Source organism: Paroedura picta, chromosome 2 (assembly GCF_049243985.1).
Source record: "Paroedura picta isolate Pp20150507F chromosome 2, Ppicta_v3.0, whole genome shotgun sequence".
Taxonomy (NCBI): Eukaryota; Metazoa; Chordata; class Lepidosauria; order Squamata; family Gekkonidae; genus Paroedura; species Paroedura picta.
This window is the reverse complement of record NC_135370.1, coordinates 159,554,394-159,571,005: the sequence shown is the minus strand read 5'-3', so window position 1 is coordinate 159,571,005 and position 16,612 is coordinate 159,554,394. Positions and strand designations below refer to the sequence as shown.

The window sequence follows — 16,612 nt, the reverse complement described above, 5'->3', positions numbered from 1 at the left end:
TAGGCAGCCTATTCCACTGCTAAACTACTCTTACTGTGAAAATTCTTTTCTTGATATCTAGCCTATATCGTTGTACTTGTAGTTTAAACCCATTACTGCGTGTCCTCTCCTCTGCAGCCAACAGAAACAGCATCCTGCCGTCCTCCAAATGACAACCTTTCAAATACTTAAAGAGGGCTATCATGTCCCCTCTCAACCTCCTTTTCTCCAGGCTGAACATTCCCAAGTCCCTCAACCTATCTTCATAGGGCTTGGTCCCTTGGCCCCAGATCATCCTAGTTGCTCTCCTCTGTACCCTTTCAATTTTATCTATGTCCTTCTTGAAGTGAGGCCTCCAGAACTGCATGATGTTCCTGCAAGAGGCATAAACAAGTATGCTTATGCCCCAGGGACCGCACTTCCCCCACCACTGCACAATACTTCATTTATTTATTCAATATATTTTTGTATGAGTTTCCATTCCAAGGATTCTCAAAGCAATTTGTACATAAGCTGCCTTTACCTTCATTGTTTCTTTTAATGCGAACAATCTTTATACCTGGGGTAAAATATAATCCCTGGCTAGGTCAGCAGATGGCAGGAGACTCAACTGTTATGTACAATTACAGTAGGAAAATCTCCTTATGAAGCAATGCAAGCAGCACTCAGTGATGGTGAAGGAGTTTAGCAATTAACAGGTTCAATAGAATGGTTTTCAGTGGGAGCTACTTTATATGAAATAGTACTTGCCGATGATGGTATACTGCCTCTGTGTCTCTCTCTCTTGATTCATGTAAGCTAAATGTGGCTTATATTGTTCTCCCCTACTCCATTTTATCCTCTCAGCAACAACCTTGAGGTAGGTTAGGCTGAGAGAGTGTGCCAGACCCAGGGTCACACCCAGCAAAGGTCCATGGCACAGCGTGGATTCAAAATTTAAGAATTCAGATGCTAATGTCAAATTAAGGGGACTGTGAGGAATTATGGGGGGAGGAAGACTGTCAAGAAATCCCACAATCCAAATCTTCCACTCAAGGCCTGAGTTCCTAGGGAGACTTTTTCAAGCTCATGACCATGGAAGAACCCCTGAAGGACCTCAGGAATGCCCCTTCAGAGAAGTGGACGCAGAAGTCAGATGCAGCCAATGAATCAAGTGACCATTTACTGTTTCCATTGTGAAGAAAGAGACTGCCTGTAGAGCAACAGGGAAGTGGGCTGCATTGACATCTAGTGACATCAGTGGCCATCTGAACTCCTGTGAAAGGCTGTGTAACCCTTAGGGAGCTCTTGTACAGCCCCAGGCTTCCCCAGAACCCTAGTTGGGAATCTCTTGCGTAGGGCCTTAAGAATGCCAATTTCTTATCCCAAATATTTGCCCAGTTAACATTCTAAGCTGTTCTTCATGTTCTAAGCCTTCTGGAACATATTCAGGCTACCCACTTTCCCGTTCATTAATTTAATTTTCTGCACACCTGGGGAGTGGGTAGAAATCCCTACTTTGTGACTGGTCTGCTCTTGTGGCTTTTGTTATAACTATATTATTGGTTATACTGTAATAATAATACCTTTGTTCTGACAGCCACTGCATGTGCCCAGCTGAAAATCCTGGTTGTAGAGACCAGCCGTTCAACATTATCTATAGAGACATGGACGTTGTGTCAGGGCGCTCGGTACCCTCGGATATATTTCAGATGCAAGCAACGACCCGCTACCCTGGAGCCTATTATATCTTCCAGATCAAATCAGGGAATGAAGGCAGAGAATTCTACATGAGGGTGAGTGGAAATCTGGGACAGGACTAAAGCCAGATGCCTGGGTCACCCTTAGCACTTCTATGGGCACACACAGCATAAGTTTTCTTGTATACCCTTATAAAGGTAAAGGTAAAGGTATCCCCTGTGCAAGCACCGATAGATGTCTGATCCTTGGGGTGATGCCCTCCAGTGTTTTCATGGCAGACTCAATACGGGGTGGTTTGCCAGTGCCTTCCCCAGTCATTACCGTTTACCCCCCAGCAAGCTGGGTACTCATTTTACCGACCTCGGAAGGATGGAAGGCTGAGTCAACCTTGAGCCGGCTGCTGGGATTGAACTCCCAGCCTCATGGGCAAAGCTGTCAGATGGCTGCCTTACCACTCTGCGCCACAAGAGGCTCTGTATACCCTTATAGACGTCCATAAAGATGCTTTATTAGCCTGCATGTCTATATATAATAATGTTAATCATACGAAGCATACTGAAGTTATGGGGGTAGAGGGACACTACATAATTTTCCATTTCCATTTTTCCCACTCTCCTAATAGAGATTTCTTCAGTGTGGTTATTTATACATTTTGGGGAGAGGGGAAACTGTTATTTAATAATTTAGGCTAATGCTTTACTGCAGGGGTAGTCATCCTGTGGTCCTCCAGATGTTCATGGACTACAATTCCCATGAGCCCCTGCCAGCATGGGAATTGTAGTCCATGAACATCTGGAGGACCACAGGTTGACTACCCCTGCTTTACTGTACAGATGGATCTCTGTGCACACCAGAATGCACAAGCATTCTAGTGGACTTCAGTACCAGTGTCATGGCTTCCTTGCATAAATAAAGGGAGGATTAGCTTTGAGGAGATGTTTCAAGAAGCTCATGCTCTTCTTTCTGTACTTTGCACACAGCAAACGGGGCCTATCAGTGCGACTCTAGTGATGACCCGCCCTGTGAAGGGGCCCCGTGACATTCAGCTGGACCTCGAGATGATTACTGTTAACACCGTCATCAACTTCAGGGGAAGCTCCGTCATTCGGCTGAGGATATACGTGTCACAGTACTCCTTCTAAATTGGAGTTCCTCGCCCTTTTTCTTTAAAGAGTAACTGCTGGAAAAGACATTACTCCTTTCTTGCCAGAACTTTCTCCCCAGGAATCCGTGTGTCTCACAATTCCACACCAAGTATTAAATGTCAAGAGAATAGCTCACATTGCAATGGTGGGGCCAGGTCTCCCACGGATTGAAGGCACTCTAGCTTTTTATTGTCAATGGATCCTCACAGGGGTTTGTTTGTGTTCATCGATCATGTGCTGTTGCCAATCTTTTGTCTTGCTTTCCGAGGTTTATAAAATTGAATTATAACCTTAAGACACTGTGAAATTTTCCACCTTTATAATGGCAAGGCTGCTTAATAAAGGCTCCAGAGAAGCTGTGGGGAAAGGTGGCTTTTTCTATTCTGAGGGGCAGCTGCATTAAGTTTGTTGTTGCAAAATACAATACAAGTCCAGCAGCACCTTACAAGGCTGATCGGTTCGTCTTTAAGGTGCCACTGAGTTTTTATTTCATTTTTTGCTACTCTGCTCTCTTCTCCCTTCGCTTTAAAAAAAGAAAGTGCAAAGCAAAACAAAAGGCCGCCTATGCATAGGGATGCCAACCTCCAGGTGGGACCCGGGGATCCCCTGGAATTAAAGCTCATCGCCAGACTACAGAAGCCCATTCCCCTGGAGAGATTGAATGTTTCGGAGGGTGGATTCTGTGGTATTGTACTCCACTGAGGTCCCTGTCCTTCGCAGGCTACATCCCCAAATCTCCAGAAGTTTCCCAACCTGGATCTGGCAACCTGTCCCACCCTCATCCTCTACTGGTAGCTGGGGGGGGACGTGGCAACCCTACCTGTGAGGTGTGGGAACCTTCAGTCCCTCTCTCGTGTCTGTCACATCTTTGGTCACATCAGTTTCCAACCAACTGCCTTAATTTTTTTCCCCCAAAATGAAAAAAGCTTTCTTCGTTTGGGTAGATCCAAAGAACCACCATAACATGCTCAAGAGGGATTTGGGCCTGTGTTTCTGGGACTGCAGTAACTCTTGTGTCATGTGGCCCTTGTGCCTTCATTAAATGGAGGGGGACTTTCAAAAGGAGTTTGGAGTCTGGCATGGGAATCTGAGGCTCAAAGAAAAGGCGTGTAGGAACAAAGAAATCGCAGCCATCATGTATAATTGATCTCTGAGATAGATATTAGATGGTATATTTTTAAATATTTATTGTAAAATATATAGTGCCTGGTTTTTCACTTACGCTTCAAGCTCACATCACTGTCGATAAAGCAGTCTGCAATTGGATAGAGATCTTTACAGAATCTGGCAAAAAGTTTACTTAAGCCACATTTGAGCAGCTCTGTCGCATGCTCTGCACATGAAGGGATTTCTTTGCTCTCTTTATGCCGATAGGGGAAGCCATTTATTTACAAAGAGTTGTCCTTGGGAGGGGCATAGCTCCGTGGCAGAAGGCAGAAGAACAGGTCTTAGATAGCAGTTTAGGAAAGACCTTTGAATGAGGACTTCCTACTAGTAGAATCATAGAATCATAGAGTGGGAGGGGATCTCCAGGGACATCTGGTCCAATCCCCTGCGCAATGCAGGAAGTAAATAATGTTGGACTAAAGCAGTCTTTCTCAACCTTCCTAGCGCTGTGACCCCCAGGTTGAGAACCACTGGACGAAAGGAACCAGGGGAGTAATGGCGACATGGTATGCCCAGTCTCATCCTGAAATTTAAGCGGGGTCAGTACTTGGGTCGGATGCCAACAAGTCTTTGCAGAGGAAGGCAATGGTAAACCACCTCTGCTTCTCACGTACCTTGAAAGCCCCTTGCTATGGTCTCGGTTGCAACTTGATGGCACTTATGTATATTAGAGGGATCTGTGATCTGGCATAGCATTATATGTCAGATTTATATGCTAACTGCTGTGTGAACACAACAAAATTCCCTATGTGGAAAGCATGCAGGAGCTCTGGCTCATACCCTAGATCAGGGGTAGTCAACCTGTGGTCCTCCAGATGTTCATGGACTACAATTCCCATGAGCCCCTGCCACTGGCAGGGGCTCATGGGAATTGTAGTCCATGAACATCTGGAGGACCACAGGTTGACTACCCCTGCCCTAGATTGCTCCAGCCATTATTGTACTGTATGACATTTGTCTACTCTGAGGGAATTTTATTTCAGGAGCCTTTGAAAGTATCCCAAGATGTAAACTATTTCAATGTCTCTTTTCAGTTGCTATTGGTTGGTCATTGTACATGAGCTGATTTAGGATTGAGCTATAGTCAACTGGCATATAGAACCAAACACTTTCTGAATTCAAATCCAAAATTCTGCTTTTTGCCTGTGTTTCAATAGTAGAAACCGAGACTAGAAGACAACAAAATAAAATCTGAATTTTCTGTCTGTTCCTCTCCTGGGATTTTAGAAGAGGCTCATTGTCATGGTATATGTATATTTAGAGAGCATGTATTTGCAGGAACAATCATTGGATCAAATCATACTGGGAGTAAAGCTGAAAATGGCCTCCTGCATTACCAATAAAACAGATTTTCTTCCACTATGAAGAATCAGTTTGCAGCATGAATAGTTGTATAAACACAGGTGCTTTTAACATATCATTTCAATAGATCTGAGCAATGATAGGCAGGAAGTAGCATATAATATTGGTTGTTAATGCTTGGGGTTTTTTTCATGTGTGATTTTACCCATAGTTTTCACTACATTTTTAAGAAATACAGTATATAAGAAATATAAGAGGCCAGTTCTTTCAGTGGGCCAACACAGCAAGATTTCTGTGTGCATAACTCAAATTATTGACATTGTAGTCCTAAACACAGCTACACTCACAGAAGCCCACTGGCTTCAATGGACTTAGAAGGGTGGAACTCATTCAAAGATTGCGCTGTTAAGCTTCAAGCACTAATTTTTATACGAACGTGAGCCATTCTAGTAAGGCTTGTCCAGATGAGGACGCAGGCTTCTTGTGGGCAGAAAATACATTTTTTACCCATTTGTGCAATACCCAAATGACATTCATTCTGCTGGCATCTCCTCTTTTCCCTGTATTACGTGATGATTGAATATGATAGTACCATCAGAGGCTTTGATCCTGCCAAGCAGGTAGAAGGATTTCTGCTCTCTAGGGGCAAATTTGACGCTACCCTCTCCTGCTACCCTGGAATTACGTGTTCTACGAGCCAAAGGACCACCTCCTTGAACAGCATTTCAGACGGAAGCAACCAAGTTGTACTGCACAGGCAGAAATCTTTCCATTCATGACAACACTTGGGTGGATCTTAGCCAGAGATCCCTGCTACGGCTGGAAGTTCTTCCAAAGTTGCACTGAAATGAGTGAAAGGACCATATGAATACATTAGTCTAACGAGTACATTTTAATCCTTCCCAAGGAACTCTCAGTGGCGCATAGGGTTTTTCCTACCACTACAAACTTGTGGGAAGGCTGGGCTGAGAAAGTGAGTGGCCCAAACTCCACAGTCTTCATGGCAGTGTGGGGATTCAAACCTGGGTCTCCACAATGTTAGCCCTAAGCTAACTAGGGTGCAGCTCAGAAAGCAGCACTGCTATTATTTGATTGAAATATTGCTTAAATAATGTTATTTGAGTAGGAGAATTTCCGTTCACTTGAGTAGGAGAATTTCCAAGCATGTTGTGAGAGTTCATGAGTTCTTGTGGCTTTGCCAAGCAATTGGCTCTGTTTTGGCCAGCTATGGATGACTACCTGGTTTTCAGGATGGAGAAATCACCCCTTGTCCTTAGTGTTCCAGTGGCTAGAAGTGCTGCCACTTTGTACTGAACCCTGAAGTTGGATTTCAGTTTAGGGCTTGTGCCATGGCTTACTTATGAAGTGTATTGAATCCCATCATTTTTAATGTCAGCATTCATTCCATTTAGATTCATAATCTGAAACATTTTAAGATCTGATCAGCCTGCTTTCATTGACAAAGAGTCTGGAGGACATTGAATACTTCAAAGATGGTGCAGAATTGCAAAACAGATGACTTTTTAAAGTTCTTTGTGATATCTTCAGAAAAGACTTGAATTTCCTGTTCATTGGCTTTATGATATGAATAACTGATATACAATTGTGGATATAAATTCTGATTGATTACTACAATTTGAATATTCTCAATGTGTGAGACTCTTATGGTTTAAAGGGATTCTGGAAACTGAAAATAACATTGTACACAGCAAGAAGAAGAGAATCTGGTTTATTATTATTATTTTAGGGTTGCAGAATCATAGGATCACAGAATCATAAAATCATAGAGTTGAAAGGGACCTCCAAGCTCATCTAGTCCAACCCCCTGCAGAATGCAGGAGATTTACAACCACACCATCACATAATTCACATAATCGCTTGATCACAGAATACTGCAATCAAAAGATTATGATATAAGAAAGCAGATTATATGAAACTCTATAAGTATTATTTCAAAACACATAAAATAGTGTCCACATGTAGAGGATCAATTTTTCTTCTCTCCCATGTATATACATGCATCAGTGTATTTGCAGGGAGTGCAAGAGGAATTAGGGTAAACTGTAGATTTGGGGTAAACTGTAATATTGCCTGTCATATTCATAGCCAGCCCTCTACCTCTACTGGGTATGAGCTCTTGGCTCTCTGGAGCACAAGAAGTCTTTACAAGAAGGAGGACAAGATGAGAATACAGGAGGTTTTAGACCTTCCATATCTCTTAATAGCCTCTTCTACTGCTTATGTGTAAACCCTATGGAGGGAGGAAAACAAATTGGGATCCTCTGGATGCAGGTCCTGTGCCAGTGGACTGGATCATGTCCATAACTAAGACAATGCTAATTGGTTTAGAAGTCTGGACTTGGCAAATAATGCCTTGCCATTCAAAAAGGCAGCTGGGACAAAAAAAAAAGATTCTGGCTAAAAGAAATCTCACATAGGAAACCTTTCCAGATCAGAAAGTTAGCCAGTGAAGTCTTGCCTTTATTTTTCCTGGCCACCATTAGTTTATGAGGTAACTGTTTATAGTCAAAGTTAAAATCAAAAAGACCAAAAAGAGATCTTTTTAGGGGAACTAGGTTAGAAGACTGGGTGTTTATGTGTTCCTTTATAAAGTAAGGAGATCTTTCAAACTTCTGTCATTGGGGTAGTACTGGAGTATAAATGTGCCTTTGCAAAAAATGTAGGAACATTGCCCACGGGGTAAACTAAATGGATAATACGTAAAACTGTGTCAAGATAACAAAGAGAGACCAACACAACTGAGCTGGCCTGGTATCCCAAGCCAAGATGCCTAGATGTACAAGATGTACAAGATGCCTAGATGTGAAAGCCATTATTTTTGCTTGGGGAATTTTGGCAGAGAGGCCCTGAAATTCCACATTGAGAAGCAGGCCCCCTGAAGTCTGTAAATAAAATCTGGTTTCTAGATCATAGCCTACAATTGCAAACACTTTTATCAGGAAAAAGTAACCTCTCTCTCCCAAGTGTGCTTTGTAACTAAGATATTAGCAAAATGCTCATCACTTGGATGGACAGGGTGAATTCAGGAGGACAATTCCTACATGCTGCTGTCAGTGAGGGCTCCCCCTCAGTAACAATGCTCCCAACTGTAGTTCTTTGTTTTCCAGAGGGATGGAATGACGACTGGTTACTCACATGGGAGGAATCAAAGAGTAGAGGCATAGTGGGGATGGAGCCTAAACCTGTTCCTGACTCCTGATCATCAAGGCTGCTCTTACCTGCATAACTTCATCATGGCCCTTTTTTGGCTTATGCTAATGCAGAGGTGGCCAAGCTGTAGCTCTCCAGCTGTCCATGGATTACAATTGCCATGAGCCCCTGACAACGGACTGTAGTTTATGGACATATGTAGTTCAGGAACATCTGTGAACAGGAACTCGGGGTAATTGTGGTCCATGGACATCTGGAGAGCCACAGTTTGGCCACCCCTTGTCTAGTGTGTAACAGAATGTTGGAAACCAGCTTTTACATATATGGATAGACATTATGTGTTAACCCCAAGCATTCCATTCAGTTCAGGTTGGCCCATTCCATTGACGTAAATAACAACTTGAGGCAGCCGAGACTGTAGCATCCAAAGGATGCCACCTGCACGGATGGAATGCACCATTCATAGCTGAGCAGAATAGTTGGGCACAACCCATTATTACAAGGAAACAGGTATGCAGTTTAACTAGTTTTTAAAAATTAAGTGCACAGGTAATAGCTTTAATACTGGAGTTCTGTTCTGTTGACTAGGATATGATTAGCCACAGATATGATTGGCCGAATTGTGCTCCAGGTTTTCCAAGGTGCACAATTCAAATTGTTAAGCATTGGCTCTCTGACCAGTATGTGTTTGCTCACAGGAGTGATATTGCCATTTGATTTGGGGGACTTTAATTATTCTGTTTTTTCCTTCTTCTCACACACAATGTCTTACTTGTTTGTATGTGAAACCAAACATTTTAAAATCCTTGCATCCTTTTTCAAAATTGTGAAGAAACATCATGTTAAATATGCTAATATGGGAGAGTTTAAAGCTTTTGTAAAAATGAGAATTTAATTTCCAATAAAATTATAAGAAGAGCTGCTTGTTTTTGTAGCCTATGTTTAACTACCCGAAGGAGTCTCCGAGTGGTTTACCATTGCCTTCCCCTTCCTCTCCCCATAACAGACACCCTGTGAGGTAGGTGGGCAGAGAGAGATCTGAGAGAACTGTGACTAGCCAAAGGTCACCCAGCTGGCTGCATGCGAAGGGGTAGGGAAATCATACCCAGCTCTACAGATTTGAGGCCGCTGCTCTTAAGCACTACACCAAACAGGCTCTTGATTTCTCAGTCATTGATTCATAGTATTGATGGTGTTGTGATATTTTAAATATAGAGAAGAGAGTCGTAATAGTGCATTTTAAAATTTACTTTATCATGTTACAATTTTTAATGATCTGACACTGGTATCTGCACCAGTCCATACTTGGGGTCCCTCTGTAGTTGTGTATCAGCTTTGTATCAGAAGGTACCAGAAGGTATCAGTCCCTGGCATTGGCAGTCCCCCCCCCAAAAAAAAGATCAGGTTGTAGATAATATGAGAAATGTATCGCAGAGACCCTGGAGAGCTACTGCCAATGAGAACATAGGTAAAGGTAAAGGTATCCCCTGTGCAAGCACCAGGTCATGTCTGACCCTTGGGGTGACGCCCTCTAGCGTTTTCATGGCAGACTCAATACGGGGTGGTTTGCCAGTGCCTTCCCCAGTCATTACCGTTTACCCCCCAGCAAGCTGGGTACTCATTTTACTGACCTTGGAAGGATGGAAGGCTGAGTCAACCTTGACCTGGCTGCTGGGATTGAGCTCCCAACCTCATGGACAGACAGCTTCAGACAGCATTTCTGCTGCCTTACCACCCTGCGCCACAAGAGGCTCTTAATGAGAACATACCTACACTGAAAAAACAATGTTTTTATCAAGTGTTAAAAGGTAGCTTTGTGAGTTCATGTGTTCACCCTAGTAATTGATATTTATTTATTATTTCTTTTATTCTCCACCTTTCTCACTGAGACACAAGGTGGGATTACACAGTATAAAACACTGCAATCATGTAGCATGTTGATCTAATAAGCAGTACAAAAGGGCTATGATTATAAAAAATAGAAACATTATAAAAAAGTATCAGTCAAGCAATGAAGACAGTGAAATTACAAAATATACAGGGAGTTCCTATATGGAGGCACTAAGCAAACAGTTGGTCTGGGAATCCAAAATATGAACTGAAGTTACGACTGGGATTGAGTTAACTATCCAGGGTTGTAGTCCCTGAACTCTCTTCAGGCACTGTCGGGAACCTTTTCAGCTCTGGCTCCATCCTGGTGCAACAAGCTCCCGGGGAAATCAGGACCTCAATCAATTCTGCTGGGCCTGCAAGACAGAGCTGTTCCACTGAGCGTACAGTTGAGGACTACAATAACATCCACCGAACAGCTGGCTTCACCACTAGGAGGAGAAGGAGAAATTAGCAGATAGGCTTCCTTCCAGAGGACTCCCCTTTTGGAGTATTTTAGAGGGGTTGATTGTGTCGGCTGATTGTTTTGAAGTTTTAAACTGTATGTTCATTTTATTGATGTTACCCACCCTAAGCGTTTAGAGGGGTGGGAGGCTACAAATAAAATAATGTTCTTTCAATGTGCTTTGCAGCTAGGTTTTCCCATGTGAAACAGGAAAATTCATTTGTGAGATGTTGGGTGCTGATGCTGACATTTATAGTTTGTCTACAAGACAGGGAAAATATGGCTAAATTATTATTTTTTACTTGAACTTTGCCCTCTGAATGTTTATAAGAGTAAATTTGGAATGCTGAAAAGCTTTTGGTCTTATTTGTCTAGGACAGTATTTGTCTAGGAACTAAATGAAACTATTTGGTGATTATAAGCCGTGACTTCAGGTAGAAACCACTTGGTGATTTTTAATTAATTTTTTTTTATTTTTGCTTTGTCTCCAGGTGATGCATGTGCGTGACTGAGATTGTACAGGCTCTGTCACTTTTACATTCATTGGGACATATTACGTTTACAAGCTATTTCTGATGCTGATAAGGATCTTTAGTGGTTTCAAAGACAAATGAACATCTCGGTTGTTGCCTACAAGTGACACCCTGTGCAGCAGGTTCCCCAGGACAGCACGGCAAACAGATTACCATTGAATCATGCTGGCAATTACCAAAAGATTGCTTAAGTCCAGGTGGAGATCTAGAACTGAGTGTTCCAACTACTCTCCCACTCAGCATGTTATCACTAATTTATAACCTGTGGCAAGAAATGGCAAAATGCCTCTAAAGATAGATTTGGAGAGTTGACTTTCGCTCTATAAATAGGGGTGGATGATGATGAGAAGTTCCAGGAATGCTTCATTTGCTTTCATTTCACTGTGAATAGTTAATTTGTAAGCCGCTGGAGTGGCTAAGGATGGAGCTGTGAACCAGGAAGTTCTGCCTTATAGGGAATCAGGCCATTGTCGGTAGCAATTTGTGGTTAAAAATGGCAATCTGTTTTGTATGGAATACACTGGTTTTAATGAGTTTTAGATTCTGTAAACCACCTCGAGATGGTATTTCCAAGAGGGGAGGTATATAAATCTTCTAATAAACAAAGTCAGTATTGTCTGCTGATTGACAACAGCTTTCCAGAGGTGTCAGGCAGTGGCCTACCACATCACCTGTTACTTTAGCCTTTCTCCTTGGAGATACTAAGAAATGAACGTGGGATATTCTGCCACTAAGCTACTTGTCTTCATTCAGTCTGTTCTGAAGGGAAGCAGGGCAGCTGAGCCAGCATGGAGAGTCTTATCCACACTGGCCCTGCTGTCTTGAGCTCACTAAGGCTCCCTGCCAGTTCGCCTGCCTCAGGTTGCCTGGTGTGGCCCCTTTAAAGTATCAGTCAAATCAGTCTTCACTGTTTGACTGATACACCTTATGTGTAAGTCTCTGGGAAGCTCTCAGGCTTCAATATCTGCTCCACCTCACCAACTCCTCCTTGTGTAGCCCCTCAGTCAGTGACCTCATTTCTTTACTGTGTTTGTCTAGACTACGCAAGACTTGTGCTGTGTCTGGAACTTCCTCTTCTTCTTCTCCTTTCTTTTTTGGATTTCTCTTCGCATAAGCCATTTCCTTCATTTCCTTAGATGAGAAATAATTTGAGATAGGCTTTTAGATTTTGGTTATCTTGAAAAGTGTCTCAACTTAGCTGACATATATCAAAATATTAGTAATCAAATTTAGTATTCATTGTCACAATACCTATACCCAAGAACAGTATCTATCTCTATCTCTATCCCTATCTCTACCTATATATGACTTTTAGTTTAACAGCATTAGTTAGCAGTGGCCACTGAATATATGATATAGTATAGTATATATACTGCCTACCTGTGGGACCACTTGCTTGTTTATACCCCTTCGCTCTGCAAGTATGAATTTACTGGTTGTCCCGGGCCCCCGGGACGTATACCTGGCCTTGGCCAGGGCCTTTTCAGTCCTGGCCCCAACCTGGTGGAATGAGCTCCCGGAAGAGCGAAGGGCCCTGCCGGAGTTACCAGCTTTCCGCAGGGACTGTAAGACGGAGCTCTTCCGCCAGGCATACAGTTGAGGCCAGGGCAGAGTCCCGGGGGAGGGGTTTTCCAACTGGTTCCCAAATTCATCCCAGTCCCGGCTCTCATTACATTAGATTAGATTTAGTGCCCACCCTGAACAAGGAGGGATTACGAGAGTGTATGGTTGCCATTGTGATTATTATTTTAATGGGGTTTTATTGTTTTAGAGAGCCTCTTGTGGCGCAGGGTGGTAAGGCAGCAGAAATGCTGTCTGAAGCTATCTGCCCATCAGGCTGGGAGTTCGATCCCAGCAGCCGGCTCAAGGTTGACTCAGCCTTCCATCCTTCCGAGGTCGGTAAAATGAGTACCCAGCTTGCTGGGGGGTAAATGGTAATGACTGGGGAAGGCACTGGCAAACCACCCCGTATTGAGTCTGCCATGAAAACGCTAGAGGGCGTCACCCCAAGGGTCAGACATGACCTGGTGCTTGCACAGGGGATACCTTTACCTTTACCTTTACCTATTGTTTTAGAATTTTATGTGTATACCGCCACGAGGCTACAGCAAGTGGCGGTATAGAAATCAAATAAATAAATAAATATAGTATAATAGTATAATATAACTGTCACTATACATACAACAAATGAAAAAGAAAGACAGAGGAGAGGAAAAACCAACTCTATCATCAGTCTGTTAATACTAGGCAGAGCTAAATATTAAGCACTCTGACAGTGTGAACCTTAAGTTTCCAATCTCGATCGGTCAAACCCTTAAATTTTAAAAAAAGAAAAAAAAGGAGTAGATCTCTTCAACCCTTGCACTGGAAGCTTTTCCATGATTTATTCCAAGAAGCGTGGGCTGGTATTTCCTGTATTGAGGGTGGAGGTGGTAAGATTTGGTGGCTTATAAGACCCCCTGCAATTCTAGGATGTTATGGCCTTGGGACCCATTTTTTCCTGAGAAGTTACATGAAAGTTACATTTGGGGTGCAGGCATGTACTGACAAGTTGATCTTTCATAGAGTGAGTCGCTAGCTTTTCACCTCTATGTTCGCTCACAGATTTGAGGCTCAGCATAAAGCAAGCCTGACAAACATACAAGAAAACACCTTAGGCAACGGGGTGTTTGCTCATTTGGAAAGGACCAGCCTTTTTGACAAATAAAATGGCTTCCTACCTTTCAGAGAACAAATAAGTAAATAGCAGCCTGAATTATGATGTTTGGCAAACCATCACTGTTCAGCCAGCGACTTCTACTTATTTGTGAAGCGTTTCAAGGAATGCAGTCATCTGGAGAATATATTTTGTGCACTGTAAGCAAAAAGCTGATGCTTACTTGCAGGCAATAAAAACAGTGCCACCAAAGGTGTTGGAGCGGAGGCTACAAAATTGTCTGGGCCCAAGACAGTAAGAATCACCCTTCATTCAACCAATGCCCCTTAGTTTTCTTTCTTTTCATGTCATTCTGCAATGCAGCCACTAGGGGCACAGTCAAGGTAGGGCAGAGCAAACAGAAAGATGCACACATAGGTTTCCTGACACTGTTTTCCATCATTTTTAGCAGCAAATTTTATTTTAGAAAGCTCCTCGTGGTTGCAAGCTTTTTAAACAGTGAAGCTGCATTTTCCCTATCATGAAGTGTTCCTGAACTCATCAACCAACCTTCTGAGCCTTGGTATAGTTCTCCAGACTCTAATCTGGAGAACCAGGTTTAAATCCCCACTCCTCCAGATGCAGTCAGCCGGATGACCTTGGGCCAGTTACTGTTCTCTCAGAGCTCTCTCACCTCACCTACCTCACAGGGTGCCTGTTGTGGGAAGAGGAAGGGAAATGTGTTTGTAAAATGTACGGAGCTCATACCTCGAATAAATCTTTGTCAGTCTTAAAGGTGCCATTGGATTCAAATTTTGTTTTCCGAGAGTCCTGTTTCATGCTTCAGGCAAAATAATTCTTCAGTATATATATTTTAGTATATATTTGTTATTCTTCAGTATATATTTGTACTCACAAATTTCCTTAGTGGAGGAAATTATGGCTGACATCAAATATGGTAGGCCATGACCTGGATTGTTTGTTAACAAAGTGCTAAGGAAATCATAAAAATAATTGCAGAGTCAGATGGACACTTTCCTGAACATTGACACAAATTTTCTGTTCTGAGCCAATGAAGTCACTGGAAAACTTTAAAATCTATTATGGAACATAATCCAGATGAAACAACAGTTCAATGGATACAAAGCCGAGAAATGGAAAACATTAGACCTTTCCATCAGATTAATGACAGATTTGCACTGAGTTTTTGGCTTTGTTCTCAGGTTAGCTCAATACTATGGTCTCTCATGCTTGTTTTATAATATGTGAAAGTCATAAGCATCACACAAGATGGCAATTGTGACTGATTCAAAACTAATGTTGTGCTTATGCTAGGGTGGGGTAGAAGTTAGAATGTCAGACTGGATTTGAAAGACCCAGGTTCAAATCCCCACTCTGTCATGATATCTTGTGGGGGCAATTTGGGTCAGCCATTCTTCTCTCAGCTTAATTTATGTCACAGGTTAGTTATTCTGAAGAGAAGTGGTGTTTAAAAGAATGGATGACAACCTTAACTGATCATACAGTTATTTTAAGTTGGCTTTATTAAGGCGACCAGATTTTAACATTGGTAAAGTGGGACACCATTGACCGGGGGGGTTCTTGGTTAAAAATTTGGTCTATACGGAGCAACAAAAGGTTTCATAGAAGGCATAGAATGCAAAAATAGTATTGTAATATATATATATATTTAATTTCAACATAAGTACAATGTGCCAGGTGCCCCCAGATGTCCCTCCAAAAGCGGGGCAATCTGGTCACCTTACTTTAGTTCTATATTAGAGACCAAGATCTGATCTCCTTCATCTTTATATTAATGCTGTTTACTATGTAATCTTTCACCTAAAGTGGAAAACAGAACAGCTTGAATATAGATAAGGGAAAGAATTATGCCAAAATAGCCTGCAGATAGCCCTTCGTTTATTATTATTTTTATTATTATTTATATCCCGCCCTTTCGTATCATGTAGGGTGGGTAACAATATTTAGACTAAGCTTCTGCACCGCTGTAACTTTACATCCATGATAGAACAATGTTTGCTACATACTGACACCAGGAATATCCTGTGTTTAGTATAAGCTTGAAGGATGAATTCTGACTTGGTGACCCTGTCACATCAGAGGCATGAGATCAGGGCTCCAGGGCTGGCCTAGAGACTTTGGGGGTTGCCCTGGAGATGAAATGAAGGGTGGAGAATTATAAACGGCCCAGGTCAAACTGCCAGCCCCTTAGGTAGAAATACAAACTCCTATGTAACTGATTATTCTTTGCAAAGGTTTCAATGAACATGAGTTTCCTGTGACTTTGTTTCCACTGAAGCTAAAAAAAAATTAAAAATCAAAAGATTTTCCAATCTGTTGTGTTTTTGGATAACTCATGCTAGGCAAAGGACCTTGTTTGGCCCCAGGTTGACTAAGGGTGGAAAGGAGAACAATGTTGTAAGCTACTTTGGGCTTACCTTGGTGGAAAAGTAGAGTATAAATCAATATATTCAGAGATTGTGAAAATATGGTGCTGCCCATCAAGGACTTCACCTGGGAGCTCTCACAATCTGAAAATTGCATCACTGAGGCTCCGTATCACCTGCAGCAGATGATGCTATTAAAGAGCCCCTCAGTGAAATCAGCTTCAGATGTGGACTAGCCAATCAAAAGCCTGATAGGC

The 16,612-nt window shown here is 42.4% G+C and overlaps 1 protein-coding gene across 2 annotated transcripts in view; it reads left to right on the top strand.

The window, feature by feature from the left end:
* The window catches only part of FBLN5 (fibulin 5), a 63,164-nt gene extending 57,637 nt beyond the window's left edge, over positions 1-5,527 (top strand). Inside the window, exons 10-12 of one of the 2 annotated variants that reach the window (XR_013228567.1) lie at positions 1,559-1,754; positions 2,640-4,763; positions 4,874-5,527. Coding sequence is in view for 1 of the 2 variants with exons in the window: in XM_077323512.1 (XP_077179627.1) it covers positions 1,559-1,754; positions 2,640-2,801 (358 nt within the window). In the remaining variant the exon portion in view is untranslated. Of the gene's footprint in view, positions 1-1,558; positions 1,755-2,639 lie in introns of both variants that reach the window. The other variant, XM_077323512.1, reaches the window with a different exon arrangement.
* The last annotated feature ends 11,085 nt before the right edge of the window (positions 5,528-16,612 follow it).